We start from the raw sequence: 16,548 nt of genomic DNA, 5'->3' as shown, positions 1-16,548 counted from the left end.
CTGGAGTGAGCTCAGCTGCACTGGAGCTTAGAGAAGGACCCCAGGGCTCTCCTGCAGCCGAGAGCTGAGGTGCCAGTCAGCATTAAGGGCAGCATTAACATTAGAGTCAGAGTTAATGCTGGGGTCAGTGTTAAGGTTAGGGTTAGAGTTGGGATTGGCACTAGGGCAAGGGTTGGAGTGAGCACTGGACTCCCAGGGCTAAGGGCAGGTTTCGGGTAAGGGTTAAGGTCAGTGTGAGGACCGATGCCAAGGGTTCAGGTCCGTATGAACAGGAGGGTTTGGATGAAGGCTGGGGTTGGCATTAGCCGTGGGGCTGGGGTTCAGGCCAGTGTGAGAGTTAGGCTCCAGCCGAGGGAGCTGAAGGCGTTCGGAGCTGGATTTCTGTTGACATCCAGCTCAGCCCCAAAACCAGCAGGTGGGATGCTCTGGTCCCTCCCAACTGTGATAGCCCAGCAGAAGGGGCACAGCCTCATGTGCCTGTCCCCCACCCACCCCTGAGCAGGGATGTCTGAACTCACACATCTGCCCTGCCATGGGGGAACACCTGACATGGGTGCTGGGAGCCCTGCGTCAGGGCAGAGTCATCAAGGTGCTACTGAGCCCCTCAGCAGCACGGGCTCTGGGACCCCTGCCCGGCCCTGAGCGCCTGCTGAGACACGCCCCCCACCCCCACCCCGAGCCCAGCATCTCTCCCACTGCTGGCCCCCTGGCCTTCGCATCCTCCCACCCGGTAACCGTAACCATGCTGCTCAGCTCCCCGGAGCGGGTATTTGGCTTCGAGCCCATGGTGGTGTGTGTTACTTCCCCAGCATGTTTAATTCATGGGGCAGGAGGAAAGCTGGCAGCCGGGGGGGGCCCTGAGCTGCCCCCAGCCCCTTGACATCCTACCTCCCAGTGCCCCAAAGTGGTGCTGCTTGGGATACCCACTGCTGCCTGCCCTCCCACACGGACCCCGGCTTGCGGCAGGGCTGGGGCAGAGCGCGGGGCGCTGGCCCCGCTGCGGGGCATCCCGGCAGGGCTGCAGCCCGCGGTCCCGGGAGTTGTCTGCCATGTTCGCGCCAGCGAGCAACTGTTTTGACAGAGCTATTACTCACCCGTCAAGCTTTTGTTTGAGCTGACCAGCGGTGCCTGTCTGGAGTCCTGAATAGGATCAAATCCTGCAACCAGACACACACACAAGCACACAGAAGTGCGCAGGAGCGCGCGGCCAAGCTCACCCAACGCCAGGGCTGCTGGGGGGGGGCTCATCTCTCCCAGATCTTCCCGCCAGAGCCGTGGGGGTCTGGTCTCCCCACTCCAGGAACCTGCATGAAGCTCTCGGTGCTGCTGGTTTGCAACCTCCTGGTGTGGAGGGTGGGTGAGACGGGATCAGGTGCTCCGGAGAAGTTGTCCGTGCTGGCTCCAGGAGGTAATCGGGAGAGGGGCTGGGGGGTTTGCTGCCGGCAGCAGGGCTGGGGGGCAGCTGGTTTAGCGGGGAGTGGGTGCACCCTGAGCACTGTCCCCTGGGGCTAGGCCAGGTGGACGGGGGCTGAGTGGGTGATGGGCATGCAGGGATGGCAGTGGGGGTCTCGGTGAGTGATGGGGGCTGGGGATGGAATGAGAAGGGGCTGTGGGGGGGCATGGGACTGGTGATGGAATGGGGCTGGGGAGCGGGCTGGGGCTGGTAATGGCATGGGGCTGGGAAGGGGAGCACAGGGCTGGTGTCAGGGGTGAGCGAAGGGTCCAGCTTGGTGGGGTTTGGGTGCTGGCAGGACAGAGGTGAGGGGGGCAGGGGGCTGGTGGGTACATTCCTGGACTTCTCAGCCCACCAGTGCGAGAGAGGGGCTCAGCAGGCTGGACTCCCCCTGGCCCCTGCCCCTTTTGTGCTTCCAGCCCAAAAGCGATTTCTTCTCTCCCCTCGAGTCTCCATGGAGACCCGGGTGCCTCCGCTGTAACCCTGGCTGCAGTCGGACCCTTTGGGTCTGCTCCCACGGCCCCCGGAAGGGTCTGGCTGCAGCTGGCGATGCGGGGGAGGCACTTGCACCCCACAGCCCCCTTGGCCCCAGCTGTTTGCCCCCACCCCCAGCTCTCAGCATGAAGGAGACCTTCCTGGTGCTCTCGCTGCACAACAAGCTGAGGAGCAAAGTGCAGCCCCCCGCCGCCAACATGCAGAAGCTGGTGAGCCCCCCCCACAGGCCCCACCTTGGATGCCTCATCCACTTCCCACTCCATGCCCGGTGCAGGGGGCAGCCCGTGCATGCTACACACTAGATAGTTAACAACCTAATGAAGCCGAAGATCTGGCCAGCATAGGGACCCTGGGGAATGTCCTACTGCCAGATTCAGCACACACCAAAGGCAGGGCTGGTCCCTTGGGGTGCCCTGTGGGGTCCCCCATGCCCCCCTGATGTCTCCTGAGCATCCTGTATCTGCACACACCACAGGCGGGGCAGGAATGGTCCCTGGGGGTCTCCAGTGGGGTCCCCCATTCTCCACGATGGCCCTGGATATAGAATGATAGAATCTTTTGAGACCTTTAAGATAATTGGAGTCCAGCTGTGTTCCCCATGTCCTGTGACAGCCCTTGATGCCCCCCGATCAACGCACACCTGCACACATCAAGGGCAAGGCTGGTCCCCTGGTGTCCCCTGCTGCATCCCCCACGTCAGCCCTCTGATATCCCCCAGTCATCCCCTGGACCGCCCCCCCAGGTGGTCCCCAAACACCCCCTGAGTGGCCCCCCACTGTCCCAGCATCCCCCCACCACCGGGGCCGTCCCTGGGGACCCCCAGCGGCTCACAGCACACTGCCCCCAACAGGAGTGGAGCGAGGAGCTGGGCCGGCTGGCGGGGGCACGGGCAGCCAGCTGCCTGGGGGGTCCTGCTCCACCGCCGGCCCCCCAGCTGGGCTGGAGCGAGGCGCTGCTGCCGGTGGGCACTGGGGGCTTTGGGGCTGTGCTGCAGCGCTGGTTTGACGAGGGCCAACGCTACGACTACGGGACAGGGCGCTGTGCCAGCAATGCCACCTGCCGCCATTACACCCAGGTGAGCACGGGGAGCAGGGGGGCACGGGGGGCCGGGCACTGGGGTGACACACGCTCTCTCGCAGCTGGTGTGGGCCACGGCAGGGTGGCTGGGCTGCGGCCGGCACCTCTGCCCTGGCGGCCATGGCCCCAGCGAGGCCTTCGCCTGTGTCTACTCCCCAGGGTAAGGCTGCGGGGGGCGGGGCCTTCGGGGTGGGGCCGGCGGGGTGGGGCCCACGGGGCGGGGCCTGCGGGGGCAGGGGTCAATGAGGCAGGGACAGGACTGGGGCCATGGGAGGGTGTCAGTGGTGTGGGGGCGGAGCTGGGAGAGGCCCTCCCGCTCTGTGGGCGGGGCCAGCGGGGGTGTGGCTGTGCTGGCCAATGGGGGTGCATGGTGAGGGCGGGGGGGTCTTGCCTTGGTGGTGGGCGGGGATTAGGAATGTGGGCGTGGTTTTGTGCTGACAGAGGGCAGGGCTGTGGGATTTGGGCGTGGTCTTCCCCAGAAATGGGTGAGGCTTGGCGGGGTGGGTGGGGCTTGGTGGGGCGGGCAGCCACACCCAGCTGCCTGGGGCAACAGGGGCAACTGGGAGGTGGCAGGGACGCCCGTCCTGCCCTACAAGCCGGGGCCCTGGTGCTCCCTCTGCACTGCCGGCCTCTCTGGCTGCTTCAAGTCCTGGGACCACGGCGGCGGGCTCTGCGGTGAGTGCCCGCCTGCCCCCCGGCCCCTGCACGGCCCCCAGCGGTGCCGCAGCCCTTGACGCCCACCCGCCTCCCTGCTGTGCCCAGAGGTGCCCAGGAACCCCTGCCGCATGAGCTGCAGGAACAGCGGGCGCCTCGACATGAGCAGCTGCCAGTGCACCTGCCCCCCTGGCTACACAGGCAGGTACTGCCAAGGTGAGAGGGGCACCTGCACAACCCCCGCTCCCCTCGCCCCTCGCCAGTGCAGTGCAGGCATCCACAGGGTGGGTGCAGTGCATGCATGTGCAGTACCAGTGCCTCTGTGTGCACGGCCAGTTCAATGCAGGCACGCACGGGATGGGTGCAGGGCGTGCATTTGCAATGTTAGTGCGGTGCCAGTGTGTGCATGGCTAGTGCAGTGCATGCATGTGAAGCTTTAGTGTGGTGCATGCATATGCATGGCCAGTGTGTTGCAGGCATGCACAGGGTGAGTGCATGTGCAGTGTAGGTGCAGTGCATGTGTATGCAAAGGGCCCAGCGCAGTGCACGGCTGGCGCAGTGCACATGCATGCAGTGTCGGTGTAGTGCGTGCAGGCACAGGCCCAATGAAGTTGCATGTGTGCATGGCTGGTGCAGCATTCATGGTCTGCTCAGTGCACACAGTGGTGGAGCACATGCATGCATGCATGGCCAGTGCAGCATGGGCAGCTCAGTGCAGTGCGCAGACATGCAGCACGAACTCAGCTGGGGCGGGCAGGGGCTGCCAAGCCCCCTGCCAGCTAACACAGCACCTTGCCTACAGTGAGATGCAGCGGGCAGTGCCTCCACGGGAAGTTCAGGAAGGAGGAGTGCTCCTGCCTCTGCGACGTGGGCTACGGCGGAGCCGAGTGTGGCGGTGAGCCTGCACCCACCTGTGCTGCAGCAGGGATCTGCAGGCAGGGACCTCCAGAGTGGGGCTAAGGGTCCTCCAGGGGGCCCACCTCTGCCGGCACAGGGACCCACCTGTGCCTGCTTCTGCCCCCAGTGAAGATTCGGTTCCCCTTCCACGCCTGCGATGTGCAGATAGATGGCGACTGCTTCATGGTGTCCCCCGAGGCTGACACCTACTATGGAGCCAAAATAAAGTGCCAGGTGACCCCCTCGGATGCTCCAAACATCCCTCTGCAGCTGAAAAATGCCACCCATGCTGACAGCCCCCGTGTGCAGCCCTCCACTGCCTGGTGTGGGTCTGGGCCACGTGCTGGTGTGACTCACTCCCTTCCCCACAGGAGAAAGGGGCGATGCTGGCCCAGATCGGAAACCAGAAGGTCCAGGACATCCTGGCTTTCTACCTCAGCCGCTTGGAGACTGGTAACAGGGTGACAGACACTGATTTTGAGACCGGGAACTTCTGGATCGGTGAGTGACAGCACGGGGCAAGCTGCAGGGTACCCAGCATGCAGGCGGACCTGCCACCCCACCTCCGATGCTCCAGGTCTCACCTACAAGACATCCAAGGCTTCCTTCCGCTGGGATGTGGGCAAGCCGTCCTCCTTCACCAGCTTCGCTTTTGGGCAGCCAGACAACCAAGGGTAAGTCCCCGCTGGATCCAGAGGACACCTGACCTCTGTGTGGTGTCACCACCATGCCACCGTGCTGGCTGGCTTCACCGCCCTCCTGCCGGGGCACAGGTTTGGGAACTGCGTGGAGATGCAAGCGTCGGCCGCCTTCAACTGGAATGACCAGCGCTGCAAGACCCGAAACCGGTACATCTGCCAGTTCGGTGAGTGGGCAGCTGGGAGCCCTCCTGCACCTTCCCAGGGGGGCTGAGGTTCTGCCAGGGCTGTCCTCTGCTGCCAGCCCTGCCCAGACCTCTGGGTTCTTCCTGACATGGGAGGCACTGACTATCCACATCCCATCACAGCCCAGGAGCACATCTCCCGGTGGCACCAGGACCCCTGAGCTGGCAGCCCCGGGCACTGGCCAGCGCTGGCTGCTGTGCCAAGCCCGTGGCTAAGGAGGATGGCGGTGCTGTGCCGAGCCCAGGCCAGGGCTCAGGAGGACCCCTCAACGGCTCCCCTGCGCAGGGGCTGAGGGGACCCATGGTGATGAAACCTGGTGAGAGGGGCATGTGCTCTGCATCAGCATCCCCGAAACAGCATCTTCTTCTGCCCCTCACCTTCCTCTGTCGCCATCACGCTGCAGCAGCTCCAGGGCAGGGAGATGCCCCTGCAACAGCCAGGTCCAACAGCACTCTCCTCCTGAACACAGCTGGCCTGTGTCTGGACCATGGTCCTGATGTGATGAGGAGCCAAGGGGGGCCTCCAGGGGGTGCAGATCCTGGCACGGCTCAGAGCAGGGACTGGGCTCAGCTCCGAACCATCATCCTGGCCTGGGTGGGAACCCCCCAGCCTTGTACCACGGGTTCCTCACCATCTCCTGGTCCTTCATCATCATCCGGTTCCTCACCAGCTTCTGGGTGGTTAATAAAGACCCTCTCTCCCTTGGTAAGAGCCATTTGTCTCCTTATCCTCCCCCAGACCCACCAGACACCCCCTCTCCACAGCCCGTGCTGGGCAGCACCTCCAGCTCCATCCCTGGCGTGGGTGCTGGGGTCAGAGGAGGGACCAGCCTGGCTCATGGCCCAGCTCATGTCTCCAGCCCTCTTGGGGTGTTTCAGGGGGGTCTCGGTAGCCAAGAGCTGCTTCTTCCAGCCCCAGGATGGCCCCAAGCCATGGTATCTCATTTGCTGGGTGCAAGCCTGTGTCCCCAAAGCTGGTGGGTGCTTCTGGAGGGGACATGCCACTGCTGGCACCCTGTGGAGACCCTCCCACTGCAGAGCCAGGGAGCAGGCAGCCCGCTCCATCGCGGGGCCTGGGTGGAACTGAAAATGGCCCCAGCCAGGGTGCTGCGAGCTGGTTGTTTGCACCCCGGCTCCATGGAGGAAGGTGCGAGCCATGTTGCTGCCGGCGAGGCCAGGCTCATGGCTCTGGGGCGAGCTGAGCAAAGCCAGGGTGCAACCCAGCTGTCGGGCAGGGGGGCAGAGCCCCACCGGTCAGAGGGGGCTGGAGGCAGGGGATGTGGGAGGGAGCCCGGGGAGGATGAAGGTAGGGATGGGGGAAGGAGGACAAGGATAGGAGGATGAGGATGGGGATGAGGAAGTGGGAAGGAGGATGGGGATGGAGTTGAAGGCAGGGATGGGGATGGGTGAAGGAGAACGGGCATGGAGAAAGGAGGGTGAGGATGATGGGGGAAGGAAGATGAGGGTGGTGGAGGAAGGAGGATGGTGATAGGATGGGGAAAGGGGGATGAGGATGGGACCGGTGGAAGGAGGATGAGGATCCAGCACAGCTGCCACGTCCGTAGAGCTGCAGCGCCGGGGAAGGAGCTCCCGGCCCGGCGGTAGGTGCGGGCAGGGATGGTGCGGGCAGGGATGGTGCCATAAAGCATCGCTGCGCCCGGGGCGGGGCGCGGGCGAGGCGGGCAGTCCCCCCCTCGCGGTGGTGCGGCCCGCGGCCCCCGCTCGACCGGCGGTGGTAGCGCCCGGTGGCGGCGCGCTCGGGCCGGAGCGGCGGGGCGGGGGTCGGGGCCGGGGCCGCACCGCGGGGGGATGACGCTCTTCGGCAGCGGGGACGCGGGCTGGAGATGTGAGTACCGACCCGGATCCGGCCCCCCACCCCCTGGTGCCCCCGTTCCCCCGGGATCGACCCTCTTCCCACACTCCTCTCCCAGTAGATGCTCCGGCCCCGGGACGCCCGCCCGGCCCCGGCAGCCCAGCCCGGCCCATGCCCCCGCCCCCCCGCGGCCAGCCTCCCGCCGCACGGCCCCCCCCAGGGCAAGGCCGCCTCCCGCCCCCTGGGACCGGTCCCTCCCCGCGGACACGCTTGGCCTCCCGGCTCCGAGCCGCTCCCGTGCTGGGATGGCCTCCCCGTGCTGGGATGGTCTCCCCGTACTGGGATGGCCTCGCCGTACTGGGATGCCCCCGTGCCATTAGCCCCTGAACAGGGATGTCCACCCAGCACCAGGATACCCGCCATACAATTACCCCCCAATACCATCACCCCCAGGACAGGAATGTCCTCCCCATACTGGGATGTCCCCTATACGATTACCCCCCCATGCCATCACCCCCCAGGACAGGAATGTCCTCCCCATACTGGGATGTCCCCTATACAATTACCCCCTCATGCCATCACCCCCAGGACAGGAACGTCCTCCCCATACTGGGATGTCCCCGCTGCCGCTACAGGGAAGGGAGCCCAGATACAGGGCAGGTGGTCCCGGGGTGACGGAGCCCTGCCAGCCTGGGTCCCCTGCCCCAACAGGACAGTCCCCTTGGGGCAGGTGGCCTGTGGCAGGGCACGGGCCATGGCTGGGGTCCCTGGCTAGGGCGCTGAGGTCCCTGTCCCACTGGCAGGGAGGGGAGTGGGTGGTGCAGCTGGGCAAGTGCGAGGGGCTGGGAAGAGGGGTGGCAACAGTGGGCTCTGGCCCTGCGCCGTGAGCTCAGCTGTCACCGGGGGTGCTGGCTGCACCCACAGAAGATGGGTGCCAGCATTTCCTGGGGTGCACAGGGTGAGTGGGGCACCTTCCCCAGCTCGCCCCAAGATCAGAGCCAGCCTGCAGACTTCATCACACAAGGTGACAGCCTGGAAAGCAAACAAGCGCTGGATTCCCTCCGCATGGATCTTGCTCAGAAGTCCTCTCCTCCGCAGGGATGGAGGGACCTTGCTCCAACAGATGGGGAGCTTAGGGGGGCCTGTGGCCAGTTTGCACACTCCTGGGGAGGTCTGGAACTCTCTGATGAGCTGGTGTGTTCTCAGAGGACTCGGGAAGCTTCAGCTTGGAGTTTCCTGCTGCAGTCATATCCACAGTCACCCATGGGACAGCTGGTCACAATTACCATGGCCAAGAGGGAGCCCTCAACATCTCACCCACCATCCCCTACCCCAGCGGTCAGAGATGTTTCAGAGCCCCCCAGAATTACAAAATTAAATACATGGAGGTGTTAGGAAAGCATTGCATCGGTGGCTCTCAAATGTATACTCAGAAAACAGACTCAAGCTGGCTTTTATATGGACATTGGCTGTGAAATCCTAAAGAAGGGCTGAAGAGCATCACCGGGGAGGTGTAACGTGGCATCACCAAGCTGCGCATCCGGAGACATCCCTACCCCACATTCCAGCATCGAACATGCCTTGGCAGCCTTTGGGAGCGTGAAGCGGCTGGGTGTGGGGCTTCCCCCATCCCTGCCACCCGTCCGTGGTGGGCAGCACTCACTGGCATCCTGAAAAATGCCCCAACCACCTGGCAGGAGCGATAGCAAAGGCTGATTCCCCGTGGTGGTGGGAAATGTCTCTGAGGATTAATTACCCTCATCATCAGAGGTGCTTTCTGCCACCCTAATTGGAACCTGCCCAGCCTGGCCTGAGTGCAGGCTCCTGGGGACGGGACACCCACAGGATGGGGCTGCTGCAGGGGTAGCAGGAGCCACTCCATGTCATGGCACAACCCTGGGCTGCTCCAGTCCTTCCCGAAAACTTCAATCTAGAGAGAGTTGTCAGCCTCTGGCTCCTCCTGCAGGTGCTCTGGAGTGGGACATCTCCAGCCAGGAGAGGAGCGTGGCCAGGAGCCCCGGGGAAGCCGGTGCCAGAGACGTGTCTGCGTGGGGTAGGGTATTGGCATCCCCTTTTCTTCCTACTGCTCATTCTCCTCCTCTCTATCCCCTCAGATTTGGACATGGCCAGGGAACCCAAGCCAAGCCGGGCCAGGCTGGGCCAGAAGCGGCAGCATGGCAGCAGCCTGTACCAGTGAGTGCCAGCGCGTGGGGCAGGGGCTGCGCCAGGGGGCGGCTCAGGCTGGGGACTGTCCCATGCCTGGCTCCTCTTCTCCCTGCTCTCCATCACTTGCACCTCTGACTATTCCAGCTGCCTGCCCACAGCATCCATGGGATGTCCATGCCCCATGCTGATGGCATTGCCTGGCTGCACTGGTGGTGGCTGGCTTCTTGCTGGCTCCCCTCGATGGGGTGTGGAGATCCCCTGCCCCATCCGAATGTGCTGGGAGAAGAGCAGAGCCCTGCAGTCCCCATGCCTGTTACAGATGTCGATGTTGGTTGCAGTTCTGGCCTTTGAATATTGTTTCTTGGGGGACTGGCGCCCCTGCAGAGGCACACCGGGGCGGGGATGGTCCTGACAGTGGCAGTAGTTGACGGTGACGGTGGCACCAATGGTAGCAGAAGAGCGGGTTCCCATCCCTGGGTGCTTTTGGCTCACTAGCTCAGCAGGCGTGTAGCGAAGAGGGGATACGAGCCAGGCTCCGTCTGTCTCGTTAGAGAGCTTTTTGCGAACGCCCTGATTGAACTAATTGCTCTGCCCGTTGCCATGGTGCCGGAGGGATGCAGCGCTGGCAGGGCAGGGACTGCTGGCCCCCTCGGGCTGCTGGAGTGTGGCAGTCGCGGCTTTTGCTCTTCCCGGGGGATGCTCTGAGCAAAGACCTGAGCCAGGAAAACCCTTGCTGTGTCCCTAGCTGGGTGCCAGACCCCAAGAGCAGGTCTCCTGCAGTGCCACCAGTGCTCGCACATTGCGGGGACGGCTGCAGCATCCCTGTCTCTTTTGGTATGGGCTCCAGGCAGCACCAGCTGTTGGAGCTGGCACCTTCCCCGTGCCTGTGCGTGGGCTGGGACTCGCCTCTGGCTGCCTATTCCCCTCTTCCCCAAGGCAGGTTTGACCTTCCTCCCTGGGTGACAGGCAGGAGGTGGGGACATGAAGGACTCGCTGTCCTGGTCACAGTGACGGATGGAAACTGGGAAGGCAGCAAGGCTGGGCCAAAAGCTCCCAAAATAACCTCAGATGCAAAGAACAGGAGCAGATGGGTCCTGGCACCCCTGGGCTGACAGCTCACCCTTACCAGGAGGGCTGGCACTTGCGTGCTGTGTCCCGTGCAGATTATTCTTGAATAAGGCAGGGTGGCAGCAGGGCTGGGGGTGCCTTTGCCCCCTGACAGACTTCAGGCTGCCTTTGGGGCTGGCAAGCCTGGCTTAGGCTTGGTGCCCCAGGCAGGGCGGTCCAGGTTGCCCATTAGCCCCCCCAGAAGACCTCCAGCTCTCCCTGAGCTCCAGCATCCGTCCTGGGGTGACAAGCTCATCTGCAGCAAAATCTGGAGCCTTAGGGGTCCTTTTCCTGGTCCCCCCATTTCTGGCAGCATGGCTAGGGAAGTCTCCCCACTCCCAGTGATGCTCTGATCACAGCTTTGTCTCCCCTCGGGTTAGGCTTAATCCTACACTCCCTGACTCTGCAAGAGCTGAAGCAGCAAAATGAGCTTCAGCATCTTTCCTCCTCCTCCTCCTCCTCCTCCTCCCCCCTGCTCCTGGTCCACGGCGCATGATTTATTACTGGCACGTCGGCTGCCCGCATTGGAGGCGATCCGTTGACAGATCGCTTCTTAATTTGGAGCCAAGCGAGCCAGCAGCATGCGTGTGGAGCCAGGGACCATAAAATTTAACATCAGAGTGTTCTAAATGCGGTTTCCCAAGAGCAGAACCTGCTGATGCTGCCCCGGGGCTCTCTCCAACCCCCCCAACACCCTTTATTGCCTCCAGGGTAAACCCCTGCCAGGGCACTGCCACCTCCCCGAGCATGCTGTGGCCCATCAGCTTATGTGGTACCCTCTGGGGTGCCTCCAGCTCCCTGGGGATGGAGGCTGAGTGGGGGGCCCTGCCCTGCTGTGCCCAGAGGTGGCAGCTCCATGGCCCTTGTAGTGACTTGCTCTCCTCTCTTCCCCTCCTGCAGCAGTAACTGCGACCTGGACTACGATCTCTACAGGGACAACTTCCCGTATCGGTGAGCGCGGCATCCCAGGAGTGGGAGGCACTGGGCACGCCTGGGTTTGGTGTGCAATGGTGTTTCTGCTGAAGGTGGAAAGCAGGGTGTCCCTGGGCATCTGTCCTCCCGCCTCCAAGAGAGGCTTGGCGATGTTTGCTCCCTTCAAGGAGCACATATACCACAGCTTCCCCGGGCTGGGGACCTTGGGGAGGGGGTACATGGGGCAGGGACAGCGTGTGGACTGCACAGTGTCCATGGTGGGGGTCCTTCACCGCAGAGGGAACCCGAGAGATGCTGTCTTGCCTGGCAGGGGCTGCTGCTGCACCTCCAAGGTTGGGCTCATGCCACTCTGCTCTTGTGCCCTTGCAGGGTGTACGAGTACCAGAAGATCCCCCCCCTCATTAACCGCATCCCGGTCAAGGCCAGACGAACTCACGTGGGAGCAGGAGGCAAAAGCAGCCCGAGCCCCCAGCCTGGGGCGAGGAGCAGCACTAGCTCCACAGTGGGACGGACAAAGTGTGAGTGCGATGGGGCTGGCAGGATGAGGAGGCTTGGCCCTCGCATCTCAGTATTAGAGCAGTGCACCCGGTGCCTGGAGGTCCCACTCAGCGCTGACTCTGTTGCTGCCAGTCCCTGGCTCCAGCAGACACAGCCCTGACTGCACTGGGCTGGTGGCTGTCCCCTGGACCTGTCCCTGTTCCCCAGGGATGCCCAGTGGGGAGGATGCTCTGGAGAGGAGCATCTGGGTGGGATCCTCACGGCAGCTCTCCCCGCAGTGCGGGCCGAAGAGCTGCACTCCATCAAGGGGGAGCTGAGCCAGATCAAGGCGCAGGTGGACAGTCTGCTGGAGAGTCTGGATCGCATGGACCAGCGGAGGGAGCGTCTCGCGGGTGAGGAGATGGGCCATAGACCCTCTGACACCCACCCGTCTGTGCTGGGCAGCCTGCGGGCACACACGAGCCTGGACCCCGCGCTGGGTGTACAGGGTCCCTCTCTGCCTGCCCAGGAGGGAGCTGGGCAAATTCCCCCGGGCGTCCTGCCCCTTCGGCACGAGGGGGCCGTGCGGGGACAGGGCTGATGTTCGCATGGGCACCCCAAAGTTCTGCTCTCTCTGTCCTTGCAGGGTCCAAGGAGAGTGAGAAGAAGAGGGTAGAGACAGGGGCAGAGTCGCCGTCTCCAGCAGGAGAGGGGTCACGGGAGCCCCGGGGAAAGGAGGGGACAGGAGCTGACGGGCACAGTGACCTGCGCAACATTGACAGTGCTGAGGAGAGCACAGACACGGAGGAGACGGTAGGAGGAGGGCTAGATCCTGTGCCAGGCCCACTGCTTTTCTAGAATTCTCCCCTGCTTGCTGCCCGCATGGGTCCTGACAGAGGATGCCCAGAGCAGAGATGCTTCATCAGGGTCCCCAAACCCATCCCAGCTGTGTGCCAGGGCCACAACTGCCCGTGCCTCTGGGACAGCCCCCAGCACCCTGCAGCAAACCCCTGGCCATGCACAACTCCAGCAGCACAGGCTGCACAAAGATCCTTAGAGTAGAAATACCTTTTATCAAAGCCGCTGCTCCCACACCTGCATCCCCCAGCTGGGTGCAGGACCTCAGGGGTCCCCAGGCCGGGCAGGGTGCTGGGTTTGATCCTGCTGCTGGGGCGCATCAGAGGATGGCCATGCTGTGTTTCTCCTTGCAGATGAAAAACCACATGTCAGACCCTGAGGGGAGCCAGTAGATGGACTGGGGTGCCGCAGCCTCCCTGTGTGGCCAGCCCTTTCCGTCTTGTGTTCGTATTTCTTTTGAGGCTTCCAGCGAGTGCCACGTGCAACGCGAGGTGCCCGCTCTCAGCACGGCCAACCCCTGCAGCCGGCAGCCCCGCATCCCACCCCTGCGAGACACCGGCCAGCCGTGGCGAGAGGTCTTTGTGTTCGAGTGCGCTTGTTTTCTTTTTCCTCCTGTTTTCAGACCTAGGGATAAGCAGATGTGGCCAGAGGAGGGAGGGGAGGAGCAAAAAAAACCACCCAAAAGGACCATCTCCCAAAGGAGCATCCCAAATCCTGGCTGCCTTGCCTGCCAGCATCCCCTCACTCACAGGGTGCTGTGGGGCTCTGAGAAAGCACCCCAGGGCTCCCAGCCCCTATGGCAGAGGTTGCACCCCAACGTGCCCTTCCGTGGAAGCCCACCCTTCAGACCCCCCCCAAGGAACTGGCCCAGCAAGGTGCAGCAGGCAGGGCTAAGCCCAGGCTGGCTTTCGGAGCCACTCAGCATCCCACCACAATGCCACAGGAAGGAGGGACCACCCTGAGACAGTTCCAGGAGACTTTTGCAGGATTTTGGGATGGTGCTAAACCCGGCTCCGACACCAGCTGCAGGACCAGCAGCAAGGTGATGCAAACCCGATTGCTCCCGGTTGCCCCTGCTCCCAAATGGGTTTCCTTACTGGTTTACTGCAGGCTGTTCTTGGCCAGGGATCGCGTTTGCAGTCAGCAGGACTCCTGTGAGCAGCTTTGCCAGGGCTCCTTGCCTGTGCCCAAGGAATCATAGTTGTCCCCCCCCTGTGCTCCCCAGCGTTGCATTTTCATTCGGTGTCCTTCATTTCTAGGTTGTCCTTCTCTCGCTGGTAGGAACTTGTTCTGTATTTCTAATTTGCTCTGGTAAAAGAGTGTATTGTGTCGGAAAGAAAAATAATTTGTATTTCTTTTCTCTGGTTATTTGACTCCAATGCAGTTTTTAACTGTTTGAAGCACACATGCAATTTTTGTACCCAATTTTGCATGCTGCCCAACAGCCCCAGGCCCTGGGGGCTTTCTAGGATGCTGCCTTCCCCACAGCCCAGCCCAGAGGCAGGAGGAGCACAGCTCTGCCCTGTTTCTGAATGGAAATATTACTCACCGCCTTTACCCAGAATATTTCCCATCAGCCCGGCACAGTGCAGCTGGGCAGGCAGGACCAGCTCCTCTCCATCCCCAGGAACAACAACCCCAAGGCAGCGTCCAGCCCCCCACACACACCTCAAGGAAGGGCAGCGGGAACGGAGGGAGGTGACCCCAACGCCTGACAGCTGGTCACCGCCACTGCATCCTACCTCCACCTGCAGCTGGCAGAGGCCCCAGCAGAGCCACACGGGAAGACTCACAAGAAAAAACTGATTTATTATAAAAACCCCCCAACAAAATCCAACAACAAAACCCATCTCTGCCACCCTGAACCACTGTCTGGGCACGAGGTCCACGTACCGTCTGTGCCACAGTGTGGCTCCTGCCCACTGCTGCTGGGACCCTGCCTGTGTGACAGCTGTGGTGGGCAGCTCGGTACAAGGGTCTCTGCCCTGGGGCTGGAGCCACCCTGGGGCAGGGTGCGGGGTCCCACAGTGCAGGCAGCTGCTTTGCAGGGAGGTCTCGGGCAGGGGCTGGCAGCGCAGGGGTGGTGCAGGCAGGTCTGGCAGCTGAGGCAACACAGAGGTGGTTCTTGGGGGGCTCTGGCAGCAAATGAGGCTGTTTGGGTCCCACAGGGCCAGTAGGGAGGGGTCTCCTGCAATGTGGGGGCTCCTCAGGCAGGCTCCGGGGTGCTCAGGCAGTGTGGGGGCTGCTGTGGGGGATGCAGACTCCTGTCGTTGGGCAGGTTTCTTGGGCCTCTGACTGCATGGATAGCAGCGTGGGTTCTCCCGGCAGCACAGGGGCTGGCTTGGGCTGGTGCCAGGGGTCTCTGGCAGCATGAGATGTAGATCAGGCCAGCCTTGCGGGTCTCCGGCAGTGTAAGGCATGGATCAAGTGGGCTCCGGTGGGCGGTGGGGATCAGGCCAGCTTTGGGGGTCTCCAACGGTGTGGGGCATGGATCAGGCGGGCTCCGGGGATCTGTGGCAGCACGAGGCATGGATCAGGTGGGCTCCGGCAGGCTCCAGCCACATGAGACGTGGATCAGGGGGGCTCTGGGAGGCTCTGGCAGTGCTAAGTATGGATCAGGCCAGCTCCGGGGGTCTCCAAGCGCATGAGGCATGGATCACGCAGGCATCGGGGGTCTCCTGCTGGGTGGGGCATGGATTGGGCAGGCTCCAGGGGCCTCCAGCAGCAGCCTCCAGCAGCACCAAGCGCACCCCGGGCAGGCTCTGGTAGCCAGCCCCGCCGCGGGCCAGGGTGGTGGGGCCGCTCAGGCACTGGTGGCAGCAGCGTGGCGGCGGCGGGCGGCCCGCAGCAGGCTCTGCCGCAGCACGGGGTACAGGCGGTGGCAGCCGTCGAGGCCGAGGCGCAGCGCCTGAGCCCAGGCGTCGGGGGGAGCGCCCTGCCCGGCGCCCAGCACCGCCGACACCTGGTTGAGGGCCGGCAGCAGGGCCACGGTGAGGCGGGCGGCGGCGCGTCGCTCCTCGGGCTCCCCGGGCTGCAGCAGCCAGGTGGCGGCGGGGCCGGGGGGGCGGCTAAGGGCGCAGCCCACCGCCAGGTCGTACATCTCCACCCCCGCGTCGGCCAGCGCCAGCGACGCGGCGCTGATGGCGGCGGCCAGCGACGAGCCCCCGTCCTGCAGCAGCAGCGCGCTGACGGCCAGGCGCGCCCGCGGGTACCGAGCCAGCCGCACCGCCGGCTCCAGCGCCTCCCGCAGCGCCGCCGCCGCCTCCCGCTCCGCCTCCCGCTCCGCCGCCGAGCCCGGCCGGCAGCGCGGCCCGCGGCCCGCGAAGGGCGCCCGGCGGAACTCGCACAGCAGCCGCGCCCCGCCCGCCCCCCCCGGCTCGCCCGGCTCCCGCGGGCCCCAGGCCGCGCACAGCACCTTGGTGCCGCCGCGCAGCTCCACGTAGGCCGAGCCCCCCGCCTGGCTCAGCAGCCCGGCGCGGGCGAACAGCGGCCGCAGCGCGCAGGGGTCCCGCGGCGCAGCCGCCCCCTCCTCATCCTCGTCCGCCTCCCCGGCCGCCGCCCACGCCCCCGGCGGCTGCGACTCCTCGGGGCCCCGCAGGCGGCGGTGATCCAGCGGCATGCTCGGCCGGCAGCGCGGGGAGCGGCGGCCGGAAGGGGAGGGGCCGGCCCGCCCCGCCCCGCCCCGCCCCGCCCCGGCCCGCCCCGCCCCGCCCCGCCCCGCAGAGAGCCGAGGCA

At 64.2% G+C, this 16,548-nt stretch overlaps 3 protein-coding genes across 4 annotated transcripts; 2 read left to right on the top strand and 1 right to left on the bottom strand.

Annotated features, from left to right (window-relative positions):
* Positions 1-1,023: 1,023 nt before the first annotated feature.
* On the top strand, positions 1,024-6,146 carry LOC102058781 (C-type lectin domain family 18 member A-like). Its single transcript, XM_055726760.1, has 12 exons — positions 1,024-1,408; positions 2,066-2,157; positions 2,799-3,023; positions 3,088-3,185; positions 3,579-3,700; positions 3,788-3,895; positions 4,482-4,574; positions 4,704-4,810; positions 4,948-5,077; positions 5,154-5,250; positions 5,350-5,441; positions 5,583-6,146. Exons 1-12 carry the CDS (start codon positions 1,309-1,311, stop codon positions 5,618-5,620), a joined length of 1,302 nt encoding a protein of 433 aa, XP_055582735.1. The 5' UTR covers positions 1,024-1,308; the 3' UTR covers positions 5,621-6,146.
* Positions 6,147-7,174: 1,028 nt separating this feature from the next.
* Positions 7,175-14,164, top strand: LOC106631259 (RNA-binding Raly-like protein). 2 transcript variants are annotated; one of them, XM_055726745.1, is made up of 7 exons: positions 7,175-7,305; positions 9,387-9,465; positions 11,446-11,496; positions 11,848-11,996; positions 12,255-12,368; positions 12,602-12,768; positions 13,167-14,164. In XM_055726745.1, the coding sequence occupies exons 1-7, from the start codon at positions 7,269-7,271 to the stop codon at positions 13,203-13,205; spliced, it is 636 nt and encodes a 211-aa protein (XP_055582720.1). In that variant the 5' UTR covers positions 7,175-7,268; the 3' UTR covers positions 13,206-14,164. The 2 variants fall into 2 exon arrangements, with proteins under 2 accessions (XP_055582720.1, XP_055582719.1); XM_055726744.1 differs by having other exon boundaries at positions 12,602-14,164.
* A 438-nt stretch (positions 14,165-14,602) lies between these two features.
* On the bottom strand, positions 14,603-16,483 carry EXOSC6 (exosome component 6). Its single transcript, XM_055726743.1, has one exon. The coding sequence runs from the start codon at positions 16,430-16,432 to the stop codon at positions 15,617-15,619; it is 816 nt and encodes a 271-aa protein (XP_055582718.1). The 5' UTR covers positions 16,433-16,483; the 3' UTR covers positions 14,603-15,616.
* Positions 16,484-16,548: the final 65 nt, after the last annotated feature.

The sequence above is a fragment of the Falco cherrug genome, chromosome 14 (assembly GCF_023634085.1).
Source record: "Falco cherrug isolate bFalChe1 chromosome 14, bFalChe1.pri, whole genome shotgun sequence".
In the NCBI taxonomy this organism is placed as follows: domain Eukaryota; kingdom Metazoa; phylum Chordata; class Aves; order Falconiformes; family Falconidae; genus Falco; species Falco cherrug.
The sequence above is the reverse complement of the archived record's forward strand: the minus strand, read 5'-3'. Positions and strand labels throughout refer to the sequence as shown.

What these genes read in the sequence shown, in the direction of transcription:
- LOC102058781 (XM_055726760.1), top strand. Translation starts at nt 1,309, where the DNA reads ATGAAGCTCTCGGTGCTGCTGGTTTGCAACCTCCTGGTGTGGAGGGTG. An exon ending in CCTGCCGCCATTACACCCAG is followed by an intron (nt 3,024 to 3,087) that starts GTGAGCACGGGG and finishes GCTCTCTCGCAG; the next exon opens with CTGGTGTGGGCCACGGCAGG. An exon ending in GGGCAGCCAGACAACCAAGG is followed by an intron (nt 5,251 to 5,349) that starts GTAAGTCCCCGC and finishes GCCGGGGCACAG; the next exon opens with GTTTGGGAACTGCGTGGAGA.
- LOC106631259 (XM_055726744.1), top strand. Translation starts at nt 7,269, where the DNA reads ATGACGCTCTTCGGCAGCGGGGACGCGGGCTGGAGAT. An exon ending in CATGGCAGCAGCCTGTACCA is followed by an intron (nt 9,466 to 11,445) that starts GTGAGTGCCAGC and finishes CCCCTCCTGCAG; the next exon opens with CAGTAACTGCGACCTGGACT. An exon ending in GCGGAGGGAGCGTCTCGCGG is followed by an intron (nt 12,369 to 12,601) that starts GTGAGGAGATGG and finishes CTGTCCTTGCAG; the next exon opens with GGTCCAAGGAGAGTGAGAAG.
- EXOSC6 (XM_055726743.1), bottom strand. Translation starts at nt 16,432, where the DNA reads ATGCCGCTGGATCACCGCCGCCTGCGGGGCCCCGAGGAGTCGCAGCCG.